This window comes from Sus scrofa, chromosome 8, assembly GCF_000003025.6.
Source record: "Sus scrofa isolate TJ Tabasco breed Duroc chromosome 8, Sscrofa11.1, whole genome shotgun sequence".
Lineage (NCBI taxonomy): Eukaryota > Metazoa > Chordata > Mammalia > Artiodactyla > Suidae > Sus > Sus scrofa.
Window position 1 is genome coordinate 125,443,475 of NC_010450.4, and position 18,674 is coordinate 125,462,148.

The window sequence follows — 18,674 nt, forward strand, 5'->3', positions numbered from 1 at the left end:
CCTTACCAGAGCTTCCCAACTATTAAAGGGCCGGAGTTCTGTTATCTTCTGAGCCTTTTTCTGAGAACACTGAGGAATCAAAGTAAGTTCACCAATGGAAGCATCCTGAAGGAAGTGAAGAATTTTACCTTTATAGCCATCCTCCATCACTTCTTCACCACTACTGTAGTCCTCATCTAGGGAACTACCGACATCAGAGCCTGAATCATACTCAGAGTCTTCAATAACTCGTTTAGGATTAAAGACATTTTTTTTACGTTTCTTGTTAAAACCATTTTGTGGTTTCATGGAACATTTCTGTTTCAGTTTTGTTTTAGCTGCATTTTTAGGGTAATTCTGACTTCTTGAAGAAACTTCTTTTCCATTTGGAAATTCACTGGGTGAAGCATACTGCATATCTGGGTACAAAGAAAGATAAAAATGACTATATTAGAAAGATACAAAATACAAAGATATAAGACTTCAAATCAGAAAAATATCTAAACCTGCGTATCTTCCTTTTTAAATTGTTAAATCTTGATACATTTTAAAGAGAAATAGTGAAGTAGAATTTGAAGTTACATGAGTTGAAATAATTAGTTTCAAAAACAGGGACCAACTTCCTTTCTAAATGTATAAAATATAAATTCTAATTTTCTAAGAAAGATCCTGAGAATATAAATGGCAGCTGTATATACATAAAGATGTCTCAGATGTTATTTAGCAGCCCCATCCCCAGGCCAAAACTGACACGTGTAGCAAAACAAAGCTCATCCTAAATTAAAACACCAATGTTATAATTTTTCCCATCACCATCTCCACTAATCTAGGTTCATCATTACTACAAATCATTTAAATACATTATTAAAAAGCACCACTACAGTACCACTAATTAATCTATCGTAAGTCCATAGATTTCTAAGATGCCTGTGATTGAAGGTAAACTGTCGTTATACATGCTAGTAAGAAAATACGAACAATTAATCTGTAACATAATATTATTTAGAAGGTTTATGTTTTACTTAAAGAGCTTTTAGGCTTGCACATTATCATACATTCTTGTACATATGTTAAAAAATAAGCAAAATAATTTGAATAAAGTTTTCTTCAAATTTCTTCACATTCATAATCTTTCCCTTCTGAATCATTTTTTCAGATTCAGAACTGGTGATATTGGTGGCTTTCTTTTCTCCACACAATATCATTCTCTGTACCACAAAGAGCATCTGTTATACAGCATTTCCTAAAATAATTCATTAAAAAAAAAAAACCAACAAAAAACCTAAAGCCGCTGTGTTGGGTTTTTAAATAGCTGGCTTTGCAATTAAGAAAAGCTAGTCTAGGAGTTCCCATACTGGCGCAGTGGTTAACGACCCCGACTAGGAACCATGAGGTTGTGGGTTCGATCCCTGGCCTTGCTCAGTGGGTCGAGGATCCGGTGTTGCTATAAGCTGTGGTGTTGTTGCAGAAGCGGCTCGGCTCCTGCGTTGCTGTGTCTCTCGCGTAGCCCGGTGGCTATGGCTCCGATTAGACCCCTGGCCTGGGAATTTCCATATGCCATGAGAGCAGCCCTAGAAAAGGCAAAAAGACCAAAAAAAAGAAAAGCTAGTCTACCTGATTCCTGCTTAAGGATATTACTAAACACGTGATTCAACTCCTCTCTAGTACTTCTCCTCTACCATTTGGTTCCGAAAATTAAGGCTGTCCCACCAGGGGATCAGGGGCTTTCTTCTATGCCAAGGATACCTACCTTGTAAGTTTCTGATACCAGTACTTTGGATACTCATATAAGTGCAGGCTGGAACGTCTACATTACAGTGATTATACGACAACAGCGATTGTAAGCTCTTTCCTGTCTGAGAGCTACTAAAATGTAAAAGAAAATGTTTCTTTTGTACTCAATAAAACATGGGAGTTTAAAAGTAGCCTTAATTATCAAAAAAAGTTAGTCAAATCGAAAAAAAGGTTATTGTTTCATTGTACACTGCAGTAAAGAACAAGCCAAAACTTTCTGGAACTGGTTTCCAACATCTTTTGCAATCCCATTCTCTGATTATTAGGCTAATAGTTTTACTATTTTCTTATACACTAAAATATAGCACATTGGGAAGTATGAATTTTCTATGACAACGTAGAATAGATAATTACCTTGGTCTTCCGCAAACACTTTTAAAGATTCTAAAGCCTCTGTGTACATCCATTCATGTTCCTTGAGTACTTCCCGTAATTCCTAGAAATAAGTCATTGCTCTTTTTGTTAAAAGTCTAAAATTAACAACTTGTTGAAAGCTTCTATGCTCTTTTAAAAATAAGTAAATCACCTAAAAACTTAATATAATTCATACCTATTTCACATTTGTTTTTATGTTGCTTTATAAATGTTTTCTGTATAAACAATTTCACTTCCACAAATACACAACAGTTCTTCTTCAAAGGGAGGAAGCTTGACAATTTTTGCATTTCTACTCTATGAAGTGCCATGAACACTAGAGTATCAAAAAAATGTTTGCTCAATTAAACCTCAACACACAACTGGACTTTTATAAGCTCCAAAGCATATAATTTGAACATATGTAAAGAACCAACACGGCAACAACATTCAGCTCAGCAGAATTTAGCAGATGTACTACCTGCTCATATACCTGAATAAATCAGTACAAGTGAAAATCTGTTCCCAATGTTAAACAAATAATGCACTTCCATATGCAATCAGGTGATTTAAACAGAGGCCCTTTTAGCACTAGCATGCTTGGCATTGGTCTTTACTGCCTCTGAAAGTATTTTTACTGTCTGGCAAATAGACCAAAACTTATGGAATACTAAGATACCGAAATGCAGTATTACACTTTAAAATTATGTAAAATTTAAAGGATGAAAATATGAAGAAAGCTAAAACAAGTGTCTTGGGGTTATAGATAGTTCTGTAGATGATATATATTTTAGACAATGTTATGATTAAGCAATGTTATGGTTATCATGCTAATACTATAATTAGCAAATAATTAAACAATGCATTGAAACAGTTCAAAGATATTTTATGATATTGATAAAGAAGCATATTTAATCAGAAAAATCAAAACCTGTACCTTAAGCTTTGCACATGGTTGATCTCAAACACTATTTTGTTTTACAAACATTCAGTACACAGTGATTAAATTTCTATATAGGACTACTCACCTCTTTATCAAAATTGGGAAATTCCTTTTGCAATTTCAATACAATACTTTCCTGCTTTTCCCAATTACTGCTAGATTCTGCAGACTCATTTGATTCCTCTCCCTAATAGAAAGGAAAAGAAAAAAAGAACCAATTTAAGAGATCATCAGTAACAAGTCTTAAGACAATCACATTTTTATTTTAACTTGATTTGGAAGTTATATTTGATCAAGAAGAATCCTAAAGTGTTTCTTTTTGCTCACATAAAAATTGACAGATTTGTATCTGAAGGATGAAAAACGTACTGGTTTAAGATCATTCAAAGACCTTGACTGCATATCCAGTAACTCACACATCACTCATGCAATGCTTAACATGCGATAAATTTGCTAAAACTAGAATGATCCTCAAATGAACTTGAAATAAATCAGGTATACTGAAGTATAATGGCAAAAAAAAAAACCTCAAAACACCTCATCTATGCTCACAGTTTCATACCCTTCCTTTCAAATTTCAAATACTGAGAAAAGTTTGCTTGTACTTCAGTCTGGAATGGCTTAAATATTAATTGTTCAGTCACAACATAAAAGTGACACGATGATAAAGTTATAGGGAGCTAATAATATATAAATTAAATATTAATTTGGGAATACTGTGGTTACTCATAAACACTCTTTTCTCTCATCACTTAACTTCATGTGAAGAAACTTATTAAAATTCCATATTTAAGCAAAAAAAGATTCCTTGGGTTCTTATATAAGAGAAGTCTTACATTTTAGTCAGTCTAAAAGCATTTATCTGCTTTGCTTAGAACTGTACCATGTGCTATACAAACAAGAGAAAAGTACAGTTTCATACGTTCTCGTGTACCTCCTTTCTTATCCAACCAACAGTGTTATTTTTTCTTTTACTGCCTAAGATAGAAATGATATAAATTAGACATAAATTATGAGGGATAGCTTAGGAATAAGACAAAGTTCCACAAGAGAGAGACATAAAGTGCTATGAGAGTTAGAAAGAAGAAAACTGGATGTTTTTGAAATAATAAGTGGCTCGTTTGGGTTGGAGCACAGCGACCATATACAGGCCATAAAGTGAAAAGTTAAACTACAGCTAATATTGCTTAGAGTGCCAAAATGATATCAATCTATTCAGAAAGCAACAGGATTTTGAGCAAGGGAATAATGAAACACTAATATTTGGAGAAGACATTTTAAAGCCGTCAAAAATTCATACAGCCACCCCCACTTTAGAGTTGAAGATACTGAAACTCTAAGAACAATCCCTTCAAAGGTCATAGATGGACAATAACCAGCAGAGGTATGAACAGAAACCTAGGTGTCTAACTCAGATCAGTGTTTTTCCATTACCTAAGTGTTTCCTAAACTTGAGTCATTCACAGAGCACATTCATGGTTTTAAGTAAGTCAAATGTACATCAAAGGATGAATGGATAAACAAACTGTAGTATGCACATAAAATGAAGTATTATTCAGGCCTAAAAAAGGAATGATGTTCAACATAGATGAACCTCAAAAATATTAAGTTAAATGAAAAAAGCTAGACACCACAGGTCATGTATTGTATGATTACATTTGTATGAAATATTCAGAATAGGTAAATCCAGAGACAGAAAGCCAATCAGCAGTTGCCAGGGGCTATGGGAAGAATAGAACGCAGAGAAACTGATTAAAACATACAGCATGCTATTACTGGGTGATAAAAATGATTTAGAACTAGATAGAAGTGGTATTGCACAACACTATGAATGTACTAAATGCCACTGAATTTTCTTTGCCTGTGCCCACAGTATGCAAAAGTTCCCAGGCCAGAGATCAAACCCATGCCACAGCTACATCCAGTCACGGCAATGACAATGCCAGATCCTTAACCCGCTGAGCACAAGGGAACTCCTGCCACCAAATTTTTAATGGTTAATTTTATGCTATGTGAATGTCGCTTAAAATTTTTAAATATTTGGAAAACAGCAAATATATTTAAGGAACTAAAAATATGATAGCACAAATTAAACATTCAGTAGGTGGTGTGCCTATCATTTGCTCTTCACTCTTGGATCCCCGTACTTCTGCCTGCTCTGCTGATCCCTGACAACTGAAAATACCTATGCAGCTCAGTGGTTATACTCAAGCTTTACAGAAGCCAAGCAATACATGGAATTCAAATTCCTCAAATTTTCTTGGGCTCAAATTTCCCTCAGTGGGCACAGGGGTTAGGAATCAATCCTGTGGTTATTATTCTGGCTCCAGAATGCAGAGCTGAAACTGACATACTTGGCACTGGCAGAAATCCCACATTAGCTTCTTGATCCATGGAAGAATGATCATAATTACAGAAAATACCAAATCTAAGGCCCTAGAATTAACTATCCCTCTGAAGAAGCACTAGCAGCCCCACCGTACTTCTGAAGGAATTGCAGAGACTGACACCCCCATCCTAGATCCCAGTGTAATGTGCCTCTTTGGCTTGTACAAAAGCTGCCTGGGTCCTGGAGAATTACTTCAGATTTTCATAAGCAAACAGGTGATGACCCCCAAGTGCAGCTCCCATACCAGATGTACTATTTTTACCAGAGAAAATCTACCACACAACCGTTATTCTAGCAGTGCTCTTTCTTACACTATCCCACTTAGAAAAGGCAAGCAGGGTCAGGGATGGACACACCTGCATTGTTTTCAGGGTTAAACCAACTTTCCTGCTCTTTTTCGTAAAACAGTACCTCAAGGACTCTGACAGTTTTGCACAGTCCACAGTATATTACTTTGATCCTCTACACAGAAGACATCACACAGATTGGACCTGATAAGCAGGCAGCAGTGATTATTTTAGATGGCCTAAGATACATGCATGCCAGAATGGAAAATAATTACCCCCAGGAGATCCCTTCATGGCTCAGCAGAAACGAATCCGACTAGTATCCATGAGAATGAGGGTTCAATCCCTGGCCCTGTGCAGTGGGTCAGCAATCTGGCACTGCCCTGAGCTATGGTGTAGGTCGCAGCCAAGGCTTGGATCCCCAATTGCTGTGGCTGTGGCATAGGCCAGTAGCTGTAACTCCTATTCGACTCTTAGGCTGGGAACTTCCAGAAGCCCTGGGTGCAGCCCTAAAAAGCGAAAAGAAGGAAGAAAGGAAGAAAGGAAGGAAGGAATAAAGGAAGAAAAAAAGAAAGAAACCTTAAAAAAGGGGCAGTGTAATTTTACATTTTAAATGGTTAAGTAATACATAAATACAATAAATACTGCACAGTAAGTATGAAATGAACTTTGCTTGGGGACGTCAGCACTGGAAGGGTTGTAGCTTAGAAGTTACTATGAAATGGTAGAAGGGTATTTGAAAATGAACAGCTATGGCAAGGCATGGCTCACTGTCTTTGTGTTATCTCTGCTGTACTGGCTGAAAATATAAACTTAAGAGAAACACATAAAATCAATACATTTCAGCTGCTTTCCTAGCCCCCTCCTTTCATATTAAAGCTGCCTGGGAGGTTCAAGATTCAACTGGATGCCATGCACAACTCTCCCCCTGGGGTCAGCATCAAAGCCATTATCTTCAAATCAGTACAACTGTTTTCAGTAACACTTAAAACACCCAAGAACTTCACTGTTAATTTGTCACGGTGTATGTAGCCTTTTGATTTTCATCGTCACTGTCATCATCATCTCCATCCACAGGGCTGTCAGCAGCAAATTGTTCCAAGTCTTCTGTGGTTGAATCATCATGTGTTTAGCGAGGTGGGACCCTAGCTCCTTAATAGCATTTTCTATCTCCTCACATCCAACCTGTTCTCCTAGACCAACAGCTTATTGTGAATTTAAAACACTTCTGTGAGAGTTCCCGTTGTGGCTCAGTGGTTAACGAATCCGACCAAGAACATGATGTTGCGGGTTCGATCCCTGGCCTCGCTCAGTGGGTTAAGGATCCGGTGTTGCCGTGAGCTGTGGTGTAGGTCACAGACGTGGCTTGGATCTGGCATTGCTATGGCTGTGGTGTCGGCTGGCGGCTACAGCTCTGACTAGACCCCTAGCCTGGGAACCTCCATATGCCTCGGAAGGAGCCCTAGAAAAGACAAAAAGACAAAAGGACAAAAAAAAAAAAAAAATTCTGTGAAGGATCAAATTCTTCAAAATCACAAACTAAATCAAGGAAAACTTTCCCTGATACCTAATGCTAATACTTTTTTACCACTCCAGACTTCTACAATGGTGGCAACAGCCATCCTAATGTTAAATCTCTTCTAAAACTCTACAACCATACCTGCATTCTAACTTTCAATTACAGTAACTATCATCTTAAATGTTCACTTTAATGTTCAGTAAGCCAAAAATACTGCTAACACATTTTATCTAGAGGCTGCATCAGGGAAATGGTTTTGGGGAGCAAAAGGGAAAAAAAAAAAATGGGTTGAGTTCAGCTTTTGTAGAATGGGCTTGATGAATTACAAGCATTTTAAAAGTTAAGTGTTTTCACCTGGGTTTTTTTTGCAATCATTCTCTATAATAGAGAAGAATTAAGCAAATACATCAATGTAGAAATGGAGAGTCTATCTATTTTTGCTATACCTATGCTGAACCTCTAGGCTGACTTGAACAATTTCTTTTAAAAAGTTCTTTTGTTAAGTTCTAAACTGCCATTGGCTTCAGTTCCAAGTCTCATATGGAGTTGGTGCTAAACATCACAATTCTGCCACCTTTGAAACCTTGAAATCCTAGATTATGTTTTCTTTCAGATTTGGGTCCTTTGATGCATGCATTCATAACATACTATTTAATCAAAATTGAGAATTTAATTCAATATATGCTGCCTTATCAGTTTACTTCTGCACCACATTTGGAAAATTCTTTTGCAACTAACTTTCCCATTTGCAGTCATGACTTGGTGTGACAGTTGATGGCTTAGGAATTTGTAGCATCAATTGAAACTGCTAAAGCAACTACTACTGTCACTAAGAGAAGGCAGTTCTGCAGGATACAGTGATTTCCATATAAGGTCTTTGTGTACCGATATAAAGCCCATGTGAAAATGGTTGTTCCTGTTTCTTTTCACTTTGGCTTTAATCCAAATGCTCAATAATCTTTCCTTTTCTTCTACTTCTGTTATTTAAGCTACTCAGGTTGTGGTCCTCTGTTACAGTAATACAGAAATATATAGGAAACTACATCATACAGAAAAATATAGAAAGCTTAATACAGTCACAGTACACTGTGACACAATAATCAATGTTTCTGATAAGGGGAGCCAATTTCACTAGAGGAAAATTACAGCAATGGATCCATATCTGTGGAATTCACTCATCTCACCATGAACACCCAGAAGCAGCTGGCTGACAGAACAACGGTATCACTTAGAGAAAATTCAGAATGTAAACTTGTTGATACATCCTACAAGGCTGATACGCTTTTCAACAGATGTATAAGCAAAATAAATGACTTGAATTAGCAATTAATATGATGCTATTTCTCCTACAGCCATTATACACAGGTCTATAAACTAAAACTTACACTTGTGATCAATCGTTCCTCAAACCTAAAACCTGCTCACAGAATTTTTCTTCCTATCATTACTAGTTCTCATGGGAATAACACTTCCATGGAGGGACACACAACTGTCCCATTAAATCAGGGTGGAGACTGCCATCTACTATGTAGGACTTCATAAACCACTAACTCACAGGCAAAGAAAGAGGTTACTGTGCTAGTTGGGGTAACCGATCTTGATTACCAAGAAGAAACTGTGTCGTCATGACTGCACACAGGGAGAACTATGTATGTCTAGATTCACTGCGAGGCCTCTTTGTAGATCTAGCACATAAAGTAAAAGTTAACGGAAAACTGGAGTAACCTAGTAAAAGCATTACCATTATTATTTTTTGAGAGGCAGTTAAATATCAAAGGAGACATCTATAAGAATTGTCACTGGTGGAGTTTCCATCATGGCTCAGGGGTAAACGAATCTGACTAGCATCCATGAGGACGCAGGTTCCATCCCTGGCCTTGCTCAGTGGGTTAAGGATCTGGCACTGCTGTGAGCTGTGGTGTAGCTTGCAGACATGGCTTGGATCTGGCATTGCTGTGCTGTGGTGTAGCTCTGCTTAGACCCCTCTGAGTATCTCCATATGCTGCGGGTACGGCCCTAAAAGGAAAAAAAAAAGAAAAAAAAAAAAAAGAAGAAAAAAAAAAGAATTGTCAGTGGGAAGGATGAAATGGTGCTGGTGATGGTAACCACTATTTTGCATGTTGTACAACCATGTGTTTGTAAAAATTTTATGAAATAAAACTGAATTTAAAAGTGTATTTTTGGAAGTTTCCCATGTTGCTGCAGCTGTGGTACAGGTTGCAGCTGTGGTGCGGGTTCAGTTCCTTCTACATGCTGCAGGTGCAGCCAAAAAAAAGTGTATTTCCCCAAAAAGTTACTTTACCACACCACTAGAATATTCTTAAAAATTAATTTTATAACTCAGAGATAAGCAATTATTACTGCACAGATGAAAAGAAAGCAAAACAAGTCAGAAATGCAAGGCAAACATAAATTCTTAGTTGTGAGAGAGAAGACCGATGCATTGAGGCATATTTTTAGGTCTGATATTCAGACTCAACACATTCTATGCTTAAGCAGCTAATTTTGACGCTACAATTCATATTTAACTCACATGATCCAGTCTCTTCTTTTTTATAGATTGATCATCATTAAATTCATCTTCCTCATATGGCTCTGAAGAAGAAGATAATTTTCTTTTTCTAGGCCCACCACCTTCTAAAACAGAGAAAGACACCCAAAGTTAGCATAGATATTTTAATAATCATTAAGGCAAAACAAAGGCACAAATGTTATTATAATGAATACCCTTGTAGACAGTTCTCTTGATATCAGGCCCAACATTATTTCTGCTACATGTAACACACACTCAATGTCAACCCAACTATAGGACAGGTGATCAGACTCTTTCCAGTCCTTAAAAAGTAGAAATCACTGTAAACATCTACATTATCTGTAAACCATCACATTCCTTAATGCTAAAAATGTACATCTTTAAGTTGACAAGTGATTCTCTAGTGTGAAGGGGTTCTCCCCCATGACTGAGCATTTAGTAAAAAAAAAAAGTTGAGCCCATCAGTGTAGCTTATCTGAATAGCATCAGGTAACTGTCAATAATTAAGTATCCGCTATATACCAGGCACGGCAGAAGGCTTTTACAAACTATTGTTCATATCCTTTCACAACAAACCTATGAAATAAGTATATACTCATTTTACAAATTATGAGGAACTGAGACTAGAGACCAAACGATTAATGCTCTTAACCTAAAAACAAGAGAGTATATATAACATGAGAGTGCCAATGACAGTAATAGAAAATCTACATATTCTGTCATGACTGAGAGAAAAGCTCAATCTATATGATCTGGAGTAGCTATGTTATATATTTATACTCTGTAAACATTCATTTATTTACTCAGTACCTTCACTTTCAGAGAGCACATCCCAGAAACATATTGCAGTGTGGGTATGAAAGCATTCGCTAAAAGCTTACATAGCTAAGACTTCAGTATTATATCAGTACACCAACTACAGTTAAAAATAAAACTTGTAAAAATATAATATGCAAAACAAATACAAACATGACAGCTTTTAAGGTGTAAGCCTGAAAATTTCATAATATGGCTATAACAAAATTGAATGCCATTAGTACCTTAATGTACAATAATTCATGTTAGTATGAATGCTTAAAATTTTTTTCTTCCACTATTTCATAAAGTAAATGTGCATTCTAATTTCCAGCATCCACTTTAAAAAGGGTAAAATATAACCACCACTCCATCATTACTGATGTATTTGCTGGGGTTAAGTCAATACCATTAGTGATATTAATACTCAAAGTCTGATAAAAGCTTCAAACTAGATGACTTATGCCATGTCACTTAGACATATTTAATCCTTTCCTAAAAATAACAAAAACTTTTTTTTAAATCAATAAAGAATTCTTCAGTCTTAGCTATCTGTTTACATATACATTTTTGGTTAATACTATGGCATCACAGCCTTATGTTCATAGCAGCATGAATCATAATAGCCAAGAGATGGAAGAACCTAAATGTCCATCAACAGATGAATGGACTAAGAAGATGTGGTACATATATAAAATGGAATACTACTCAGCCATAAAAAAGAATGAAACAGTGCCATTTGCAACAACATGGGTGGACCTAAAGGTTAGCATACTAAGTGAAGTAAGAGAAAGACAAATACCACATAATATTCCTTATATGTCGAATATAAAATATGATAAAAATGCACTTGTTCATCAAACAGAAACATGCTCATAAACATAGAGAAGAGACTTGTGGCTATTAAGGGGAAGGTGGGATGAGGGAGGTATGGATTGGGAGTTTGATATTAACAGATGCAAACTATTATATACAGAATGAACAAGATCCTACTGTTTAGCACAGGGAAGTATATTCAATATGCTATGATGATTGAAAGGAATATGAAAAAAAATATATGTATAACTGGATCACTTTGCTGTACAGCAGAAATCAACACATTGTAAATCAGCTATATTCCAATAAAACTATTTTTTAAAATTACAGCATCAACTCTTTACATGTATATAAAGTGGCCACAAGGCTTAAACCTGCAAATAAATGTCAGTGAAATGCGTAACTAAAAATTAAGTACAAAAGGTTAAATAAGAGCACAAATACCTATATCTAAATCTATTCTATTTACAATAACTAATTTAAAACATATTTATCTAAAGAAAACAAGTTAATATTCTACACTACCACTTCCCAATTATGTGTTTCATAAATTCCCATCTTTTGGGGGGAGCATCCATCATCAATTTCAGGAAGAAAAAAAAGCAGGTTAGAGATGTTTCTCACACTCGAAATAAAAATTAATTTTATTTAAAATTGGTATTTAAAAATAAGTAAAACATAAAGCTACAAAAAATTATGAACAAAGAACATGAATAGGTAGTTCAACAAGAAAAAAAAAGAGAGATATTCAATTTCATTAATAAAGATGGATAAAATAAAGAAAGCACCCTTTTTTATCCTAAGATTAAAAAGAGTAGCAAATGGACAGTCTTGGCAGACTGTGGGCAAAGAGCCACTTTTAAATGTTATGAATTATTACAGTCTTTCTGGAAGGCAACCTAGAGTACACCTCAGAAAATTTCAGATGTGTATCTTTCAGTCCAATGATTCCCTTTCTAGGTATTTATTTACAAAACTGATGGAAAATGTTTGCTTAGGCATACATAAGGAAATGTGACCAAAGTATCTAAGTGCCTATCAATAAGCTATTAGACAGGGAGTTCCCACTGTGGCTCAGTGGTAACAAACCCGACTAGAATCCATGAGAACACGGGTTCAATCCCTAGCCCTGGTCAGTGGACTAGGATCCGGTGTTGCTGTTGCAGTGAGCTGCAGTGTGGGTTAGCAGCTGTGGCTCAGATTGGACCCCTAGCCTGGGAACTCCCATATGCTGCAGGTGGGGCCCTTAAAAAAAAAAAAAGCCCATTAGACAACTCAAGATACATTGTTACAAAGAACTTACAAAAGACTTACAGAAATAAAAAAGGGTACACAATAGCAAATACACTAGGATCACAGTCACATAAAAATGTTTTGCATACTCTTATACATACATAAAGAAGAAATAGCTAGATTCCTAACATCAATATTCATATTTTTACCTTTTAAAGTAGGGTAAAAACTTTGGATACCTATTTTTTTTTTGTTTTGATAACTTGGTATTCACATATGAAAACTTTCAGAAGGGTAACGCAAAGATATTCTTCTTGTTTAATATTCAGGATACTGTCTATAAAAAGACTGTAGTTTGGTAAAATCAGTGTCCAACATCAGATTTGTGTAACTGTCCGAAATGTCTTACACGCATTTAAAAAGGTCTCTTGTTGAAAACTGTTCTAAAACACCAAAAATTTTCCTGTCTTAATGACATAGTATCTTGAAGGTTATCTATCTTGGTGAGACAAAGCTGTCATTCTATACATTACCTCGAAAGTGTACTCTACCAATGATGAAGATGACTGACACGCGACTATCCTGTCCATTCTAAGAGGAAACATGGAAGTTTACTTAAAAAAACAAGAAAACTCTGATTTCTTCTTCCTTGTAATTTGCCACTTGACACTTTCTTTTTTTTTTTTAGCTGCGCCACAGCAGTGAAAACACCAGATCCTTAACCTGCTGAGCCATGAGGGAACTCCAACATTTTTTAGAAGAAAAAATAATATCAAAGTCTACCACAAGAATGACAGAAAAAAAGTCAGCCAAGTTCAAATTTAAGGAGGATTTTAACTTCATTTGGGCAGAGGTTTTGTCCATTTTGTTTCTACATGTATTTTCAGTGCCTAAAACAGCATCTGACATCCAACAGTAGGTACGCAATGAACATCTTAAATTAATGAATAAAGCTGAATGATACAAACTGCTCAAGAGAAAAAAGATTAGACACTACTGTGCAATGAAGTTATTTTACAAATTTTTCTTTTGAAAGATTTTGGAATAGTGAAATATTATGAGCACAAGATAGAACATGTAAAATTTCTCAAACCATTTAGCAATTCGACAACGTTAACTGAGCCTACCATTTTTTAGGAACTTTTACAGGAGGGACACAGTAATGAGGAAGACACACTAAAGCATCTCCTGCACCAATTTCTGTCATTAGATGGCCATTAGGACCAAATAAACGCTAACATGCGCTATGGACTTACTATATGCCACTCACTATAATGAGACACTTAGAATAACCTTATCACCTCCTCATAACAACATATAAGTTTGGTACTGTTATCATTATATTATTTTACTGCTAAGGAAGCAGAGACAGGAAAGTTAGGCAACACTGACCAAGGTCACAAGGCTAGTAAGTAAAAGAAAAGAAGAATCTTAACACTTGGTGTGGGTAGCAACTATATACCAGACAATACTGTTCCTTTGCTCAAATTGCTGAAAATGAGAGATTTAAAATATTTCATGTGGATAAAATAATACCATTTGGAATCCACGCCAAAACAAGGCCCATGGGGGGGTAAATATAAGGTAGGTAACTGTTGAAGACATTAGGCCCATGAGAATACATTATATTATTTTATATTTTTTAAGTTTTAAAAAAAAATTAAATACTAAAAAAAGAAAAATCCACTTAAAAATGGGCATTTATTCACACTATTGATGAAAGCATAAGCTTTAAAATTAATAACGAAGTACATATTAAAATTTAAAATGTGCATACCCTTTGATTCAGCATCCTAGTTTGAAGTTTAGCCTACAGAAATAATAACATAAAGATTTACTTATAAGGCCATTTACTTTAGTGCTATAATAATGAAATAATGTAACATAAAAGCTAATTAGTAAATAGTTAATAAACCAATCCTATAGGTAGTCAGAGAGGAGTATTACGGAGGCTTTTTTTTTTTTTTTTTAAACAGGACTTGTGTGGCATATGGAAGTTCCTGGGCTAGGAACTGAATCAGAACTGCAGCTGCTGGCCTATGCCACAGCCACAGCAATGCTGGATCTGAACAGCATCTGCGGCCTACACTGCAGCTTGTGGCAATGCTGGATCCTTAACCCACTGAGGTCAGGGTCAAACCCACATCCTCATGGATACTATATCTGGTTCTTAATCCACTGAGCCACAACAGGAACTCCTGGAGGCAATTTTTGATTAGATAAATCTGATTGTACTGACAAGTTATCCATAAGTCATCAAATGACTTTTCTTAAAATGTAAGCCAATACTACATATTTTTTAACCTAATGTGTGTATGTATTGTATAATGGTGTGTAGTTTTGCTATTCCTTAAATATTTTATTTGGTAATGCGATTACAGGTTATTTTTAATTGTTTGGTATGTACAAGTTAGAAAAAAATCTAGACAGTACTTACTAAAAAAAAAAATGGAGGTGCTTTTATAATGCAAACTCCTTTAAATAGTTATTTTTGTATTCTGAGCCTGGAATATAGCATTTTTACTAAATGAAAAATTCTAATTACCAGTTAGGACTTTCTTAAAAACATTTTTATGTTCTTACTGACTTAGATTTATGCAAACAGAACTAAAATGCAATTAGAAAGCACACTTATGAAAGACAATATACTCCCAAAACTCTACTGATTTGTAGAAAACAGCATTACCAATGAAAAACTTGCCCCGCTCACATTTTTGGGGAAAAAAAATAATCAACCTAGAAAATCCAGTTCCCAAATAGTTGTATGACCTCAGGTAGGTCACTTAACCCTCTTAATCATCAGTTTTTTCATGTAAAAACCCTGAAGCTATTAATACCTCCTAAGGTTCCTGTAAGAATTCATGAAAGAGCGTGGTAATTTGAAGAACAGTATCAAAAGTGAGATGATATTTATTATTATACAACCAATAATTCATCATGGCTTGAGACTAAGTCAGCGTACCTGCATCACCAAACATCAGCAAGGCAGCAGCAATTGCTCCATCCATAGTGCTTGTTGATTCAATCAACTAACAAAATGAGAAAAGAGTAATAGTTTTAAAAATACTTTAAAAATTATTTCACAAAATTACCAAATATTTAATATATTAAACATACAAAAAGTGAAGAAATATATATATAATAGTATAAGTTCATTGAGTCCTATGATAAATAATCCATATCTTAAAACATACTGGATTTACTTATCACCATTTTAAAAGAAAATGTAAAATGTAGTCAAAAATAAACAGCATCTTCAATGTTTTTGTTATTTTAATTGCAAAGCTGTATACTAAATTAAAAAAAATTCCTACTTATGAGTGAGTCCAGAAACTGCGTGTGGTGTGTTTAGAAGGGAGGCTGGGAGTAGGGGGAGAGGGAGAGGGAGAGAGAGAGAGAAAGAGAGAGGGAAGAAGGAAGGAAGGAAGATAGAGGGAGACAGACAGGGATAGACATTTAAAGTAAACCATAATTCTGGAATAATTTCTTTATATCTAATATTTCTTGAATAGGATAAAGGACTCAAATTTTGCTCCTTTTCTTTCTTTCTTTCTTTTTTTAATGGCCACACCTGCAGCATATAGAAGTTCCCAAGTTAGGGGTTGATTCAGAGCTACAGCTGCAGGCCTACACCACAGCCACAGAAACTCAGGATCCAAGCTGCATCTGTGACCTACACTTTGGCTTGACAGTGGACCCTTAACCCACTGAGCAAGGCCAGGGATCAAACCCACGTCCTTATGCATACTGGTCAGGTTCTTAACCCACTGAGCCACAACAGGAACTCCTTGTTGTATTTCTGAAGTGCTTGAATTTGTTCAAGAACATATTAATACATGGCTTACTTAATTAATAGTTTCAATATACTATTTTTATACCATTCTGTAACATTTTGGATTTCGGAAGAAACTGAGATGCTCTTTTCTATCTTTCCTATACAGGTTTTCTATATAGTTTTCATCATGTTGGACCCTCAGATATCCTGTAAGCCCCTCTTCATTTTCAAAACAGCCAAAGCATATTCTCATCAGGCTTGGTACTAAATTTCCATTTTAAATAATGGAGATTACTTGAAATCCAGATTACTTTAAGAGAATGCTGTTTTGGAGCAAGTGATATGCCAAACATTCCATAAATTTCAGATACTAATGAAATATATATACAAAGTTTATGTATCAATCCTATTTTCCCATTGTAATTTTAAAATTAGAGATAAATATTTCTACAGGATATAAATTCCTTTGAACTACATGAAAGACTGGCAGTTGAGCTAAAGTATTTTTATTTTTTATTTATTTATTTATTTATTTTGTCTTTTGCCTTTTCTAGGGCTGCTCCCACGGCATATGGAGGTTCCCAGGCTAGGGGTCCAATTGGAGCTGTAGCCGCTGGCCTATGCCACAGTCACAGCAACACAGGATCCGAGCCATGTTTGCGACCTACACCACAGCTCATGGCAACTTCAGATCCTTAACCCACTGAGCAAGGCCAGGGATAGAACCCGCAACCTCATGGTCCCCAGTTGGATTTGCCAACCACTGAGCCACGATAGGAACTCCAGAGCTAAAGTATTTTTAAACTGAGATTTATGTTGAAAATTTTAATACTCCCATCATATTTATTCAACTGAAAGCTCTTTCCAACACTCTGCAAATGTTTCTGCTAGTGGCTACATTCTTCTCTTTTCTAAAAAAATAAAATCCCATTAGGAGGCAAGTAACACTACTAGCAGGGGGAAATGTAAACCAAACAGGCCATTAAAGTTTCATTTAGATAGCAGTAAGAAGGTATCAAAATGATTTGGGAGGGAGTTCCCATTGTGGCTCAGCGGTTAATGAACTGGACTAGCATCCATGAGGATGTGGGTTCGATTCCTGGTCTCGCTCAGGGGGTTAAGGATCCGGTGCTGCCGTGAGCTGTGGTGTGAGTCATAGACATGGCTCGGATCCTGCGTTGCTGTGGCTGTAGTATAGGCCAGAGGCTGCAGCTCCAATTGGACCCCTAGCCTGGGAACCTCCATATGCCACGGGTGCCACCCTAAAAAGACAAAAAAAAAAAAAAAAAAAAAAAAAAAAAAAAGATTCATATTAAATATACCAGGAATAATAGGGATAATATAATCCACACTTAAGAGTTCAAACTAGCAGGCCCAAGACCACTTTCAGTTCAGACATGCGTTGTTTGACCTGAACAGTATTTTTGGTTTTATCTTTCTTATAGTTACCATAGAAAGGAATGATGTCCTGAAATAATATGGTTGAACCTCAAAACCTTATACTAAGTGAAAGAAGTCAGTGACAAAAGATCACAACATATTATTATATGATGCCACTTATATGAAATTTCCAGTACAGGGGAGATTATCAGTTGCCTAGGGCTGGGAGAGGGAAATGGGGAGTGACTGCTAATAGGTACGAGTTTTCTTTTAGGAATGATAAAAATGTTCTAAAATTAGATTATGGTGATGGTTGTACAACTCTGTAAATATACTAAAACCTAATAAATTATACACTTTTAAAAGGTGATCTTTATGGCATTTAAATTATATCTCAACAAAGCTGTTAAACTGATCAAAACCAGATAAAAACCAAACCTTTTCACTTTTTTTGAAAATCTGAATTACTTGAAAAAAAAAAAAAAGCTGTCACTGATAACACAGGATCATATCCTACTAAAGCTAAGGGTAAGCTAGCTACCCCTTTTAGAAAGGGTATGCCCCAGCGCCACCACTTCAAAATTACCTGCCTAGCCCATGCAGATGTGGTGCCTCCCATGCCTCAGCTCGGGGGAGGGGATCTGGGGTCAGTGGTGGTGATGACAAATACAAAGGTAAAAACCACGAGCCTGCAATCAAATGATTCCCCTAAGATCACTCAACTACTAAATGGCAAGGCTAGGGATAATCTATTCAGTAATCTCTACACAGAGATATTCATTCTCTAAAACTTAATTGATCTATTTTTCTTCACTCTTATAATAAGAGATAGATACCTGTAACAGTCCAACTATAGCTACTTATTTTTTTTCTATAG

General features: G+C 35.8%; 1 protein-coding gene across 2 annotated transcripts in view; it reads right to left on the reverse strand.

The window, feature by feature from the left end:
• Positions 1-18,674, reverse strand: part of SMARCAD1 (SWI/SNF-related, matrix-associated actin-dependent regulator of chromatin, subfamily a, containing DEAD/H box 1) — a 78,251-nt gene that overhangs the window by 33,254 nt on the left and 26,323 nt on the right. For both annotated transcript variants that reach the window (XM_005666984.3, XM_005666985.3), the window contains exons 5-9: positions 15,605-15,671; positions 9,799-9,902; positions 3,156-3,257; positions 2,128-2,209; positions 7-398 (exon numbers count right to left, since the gene is read on the reverse strand). In XM_005666984.3, coding sequence (XP_005667041.1) covers positions 7-398; positions 2,128-2,209; positions 3,156-3,257; positions 9,799-9,902; positions 15,605-15,671 — 747 coding nt within the window. The remainder of the gene's footprint in view (positions 1-6; positions 399-2,127; positions 2,210-3,155; positions 3,258-9,798; positions 9,903-15,604; positions 15,672-18,674) is intronic.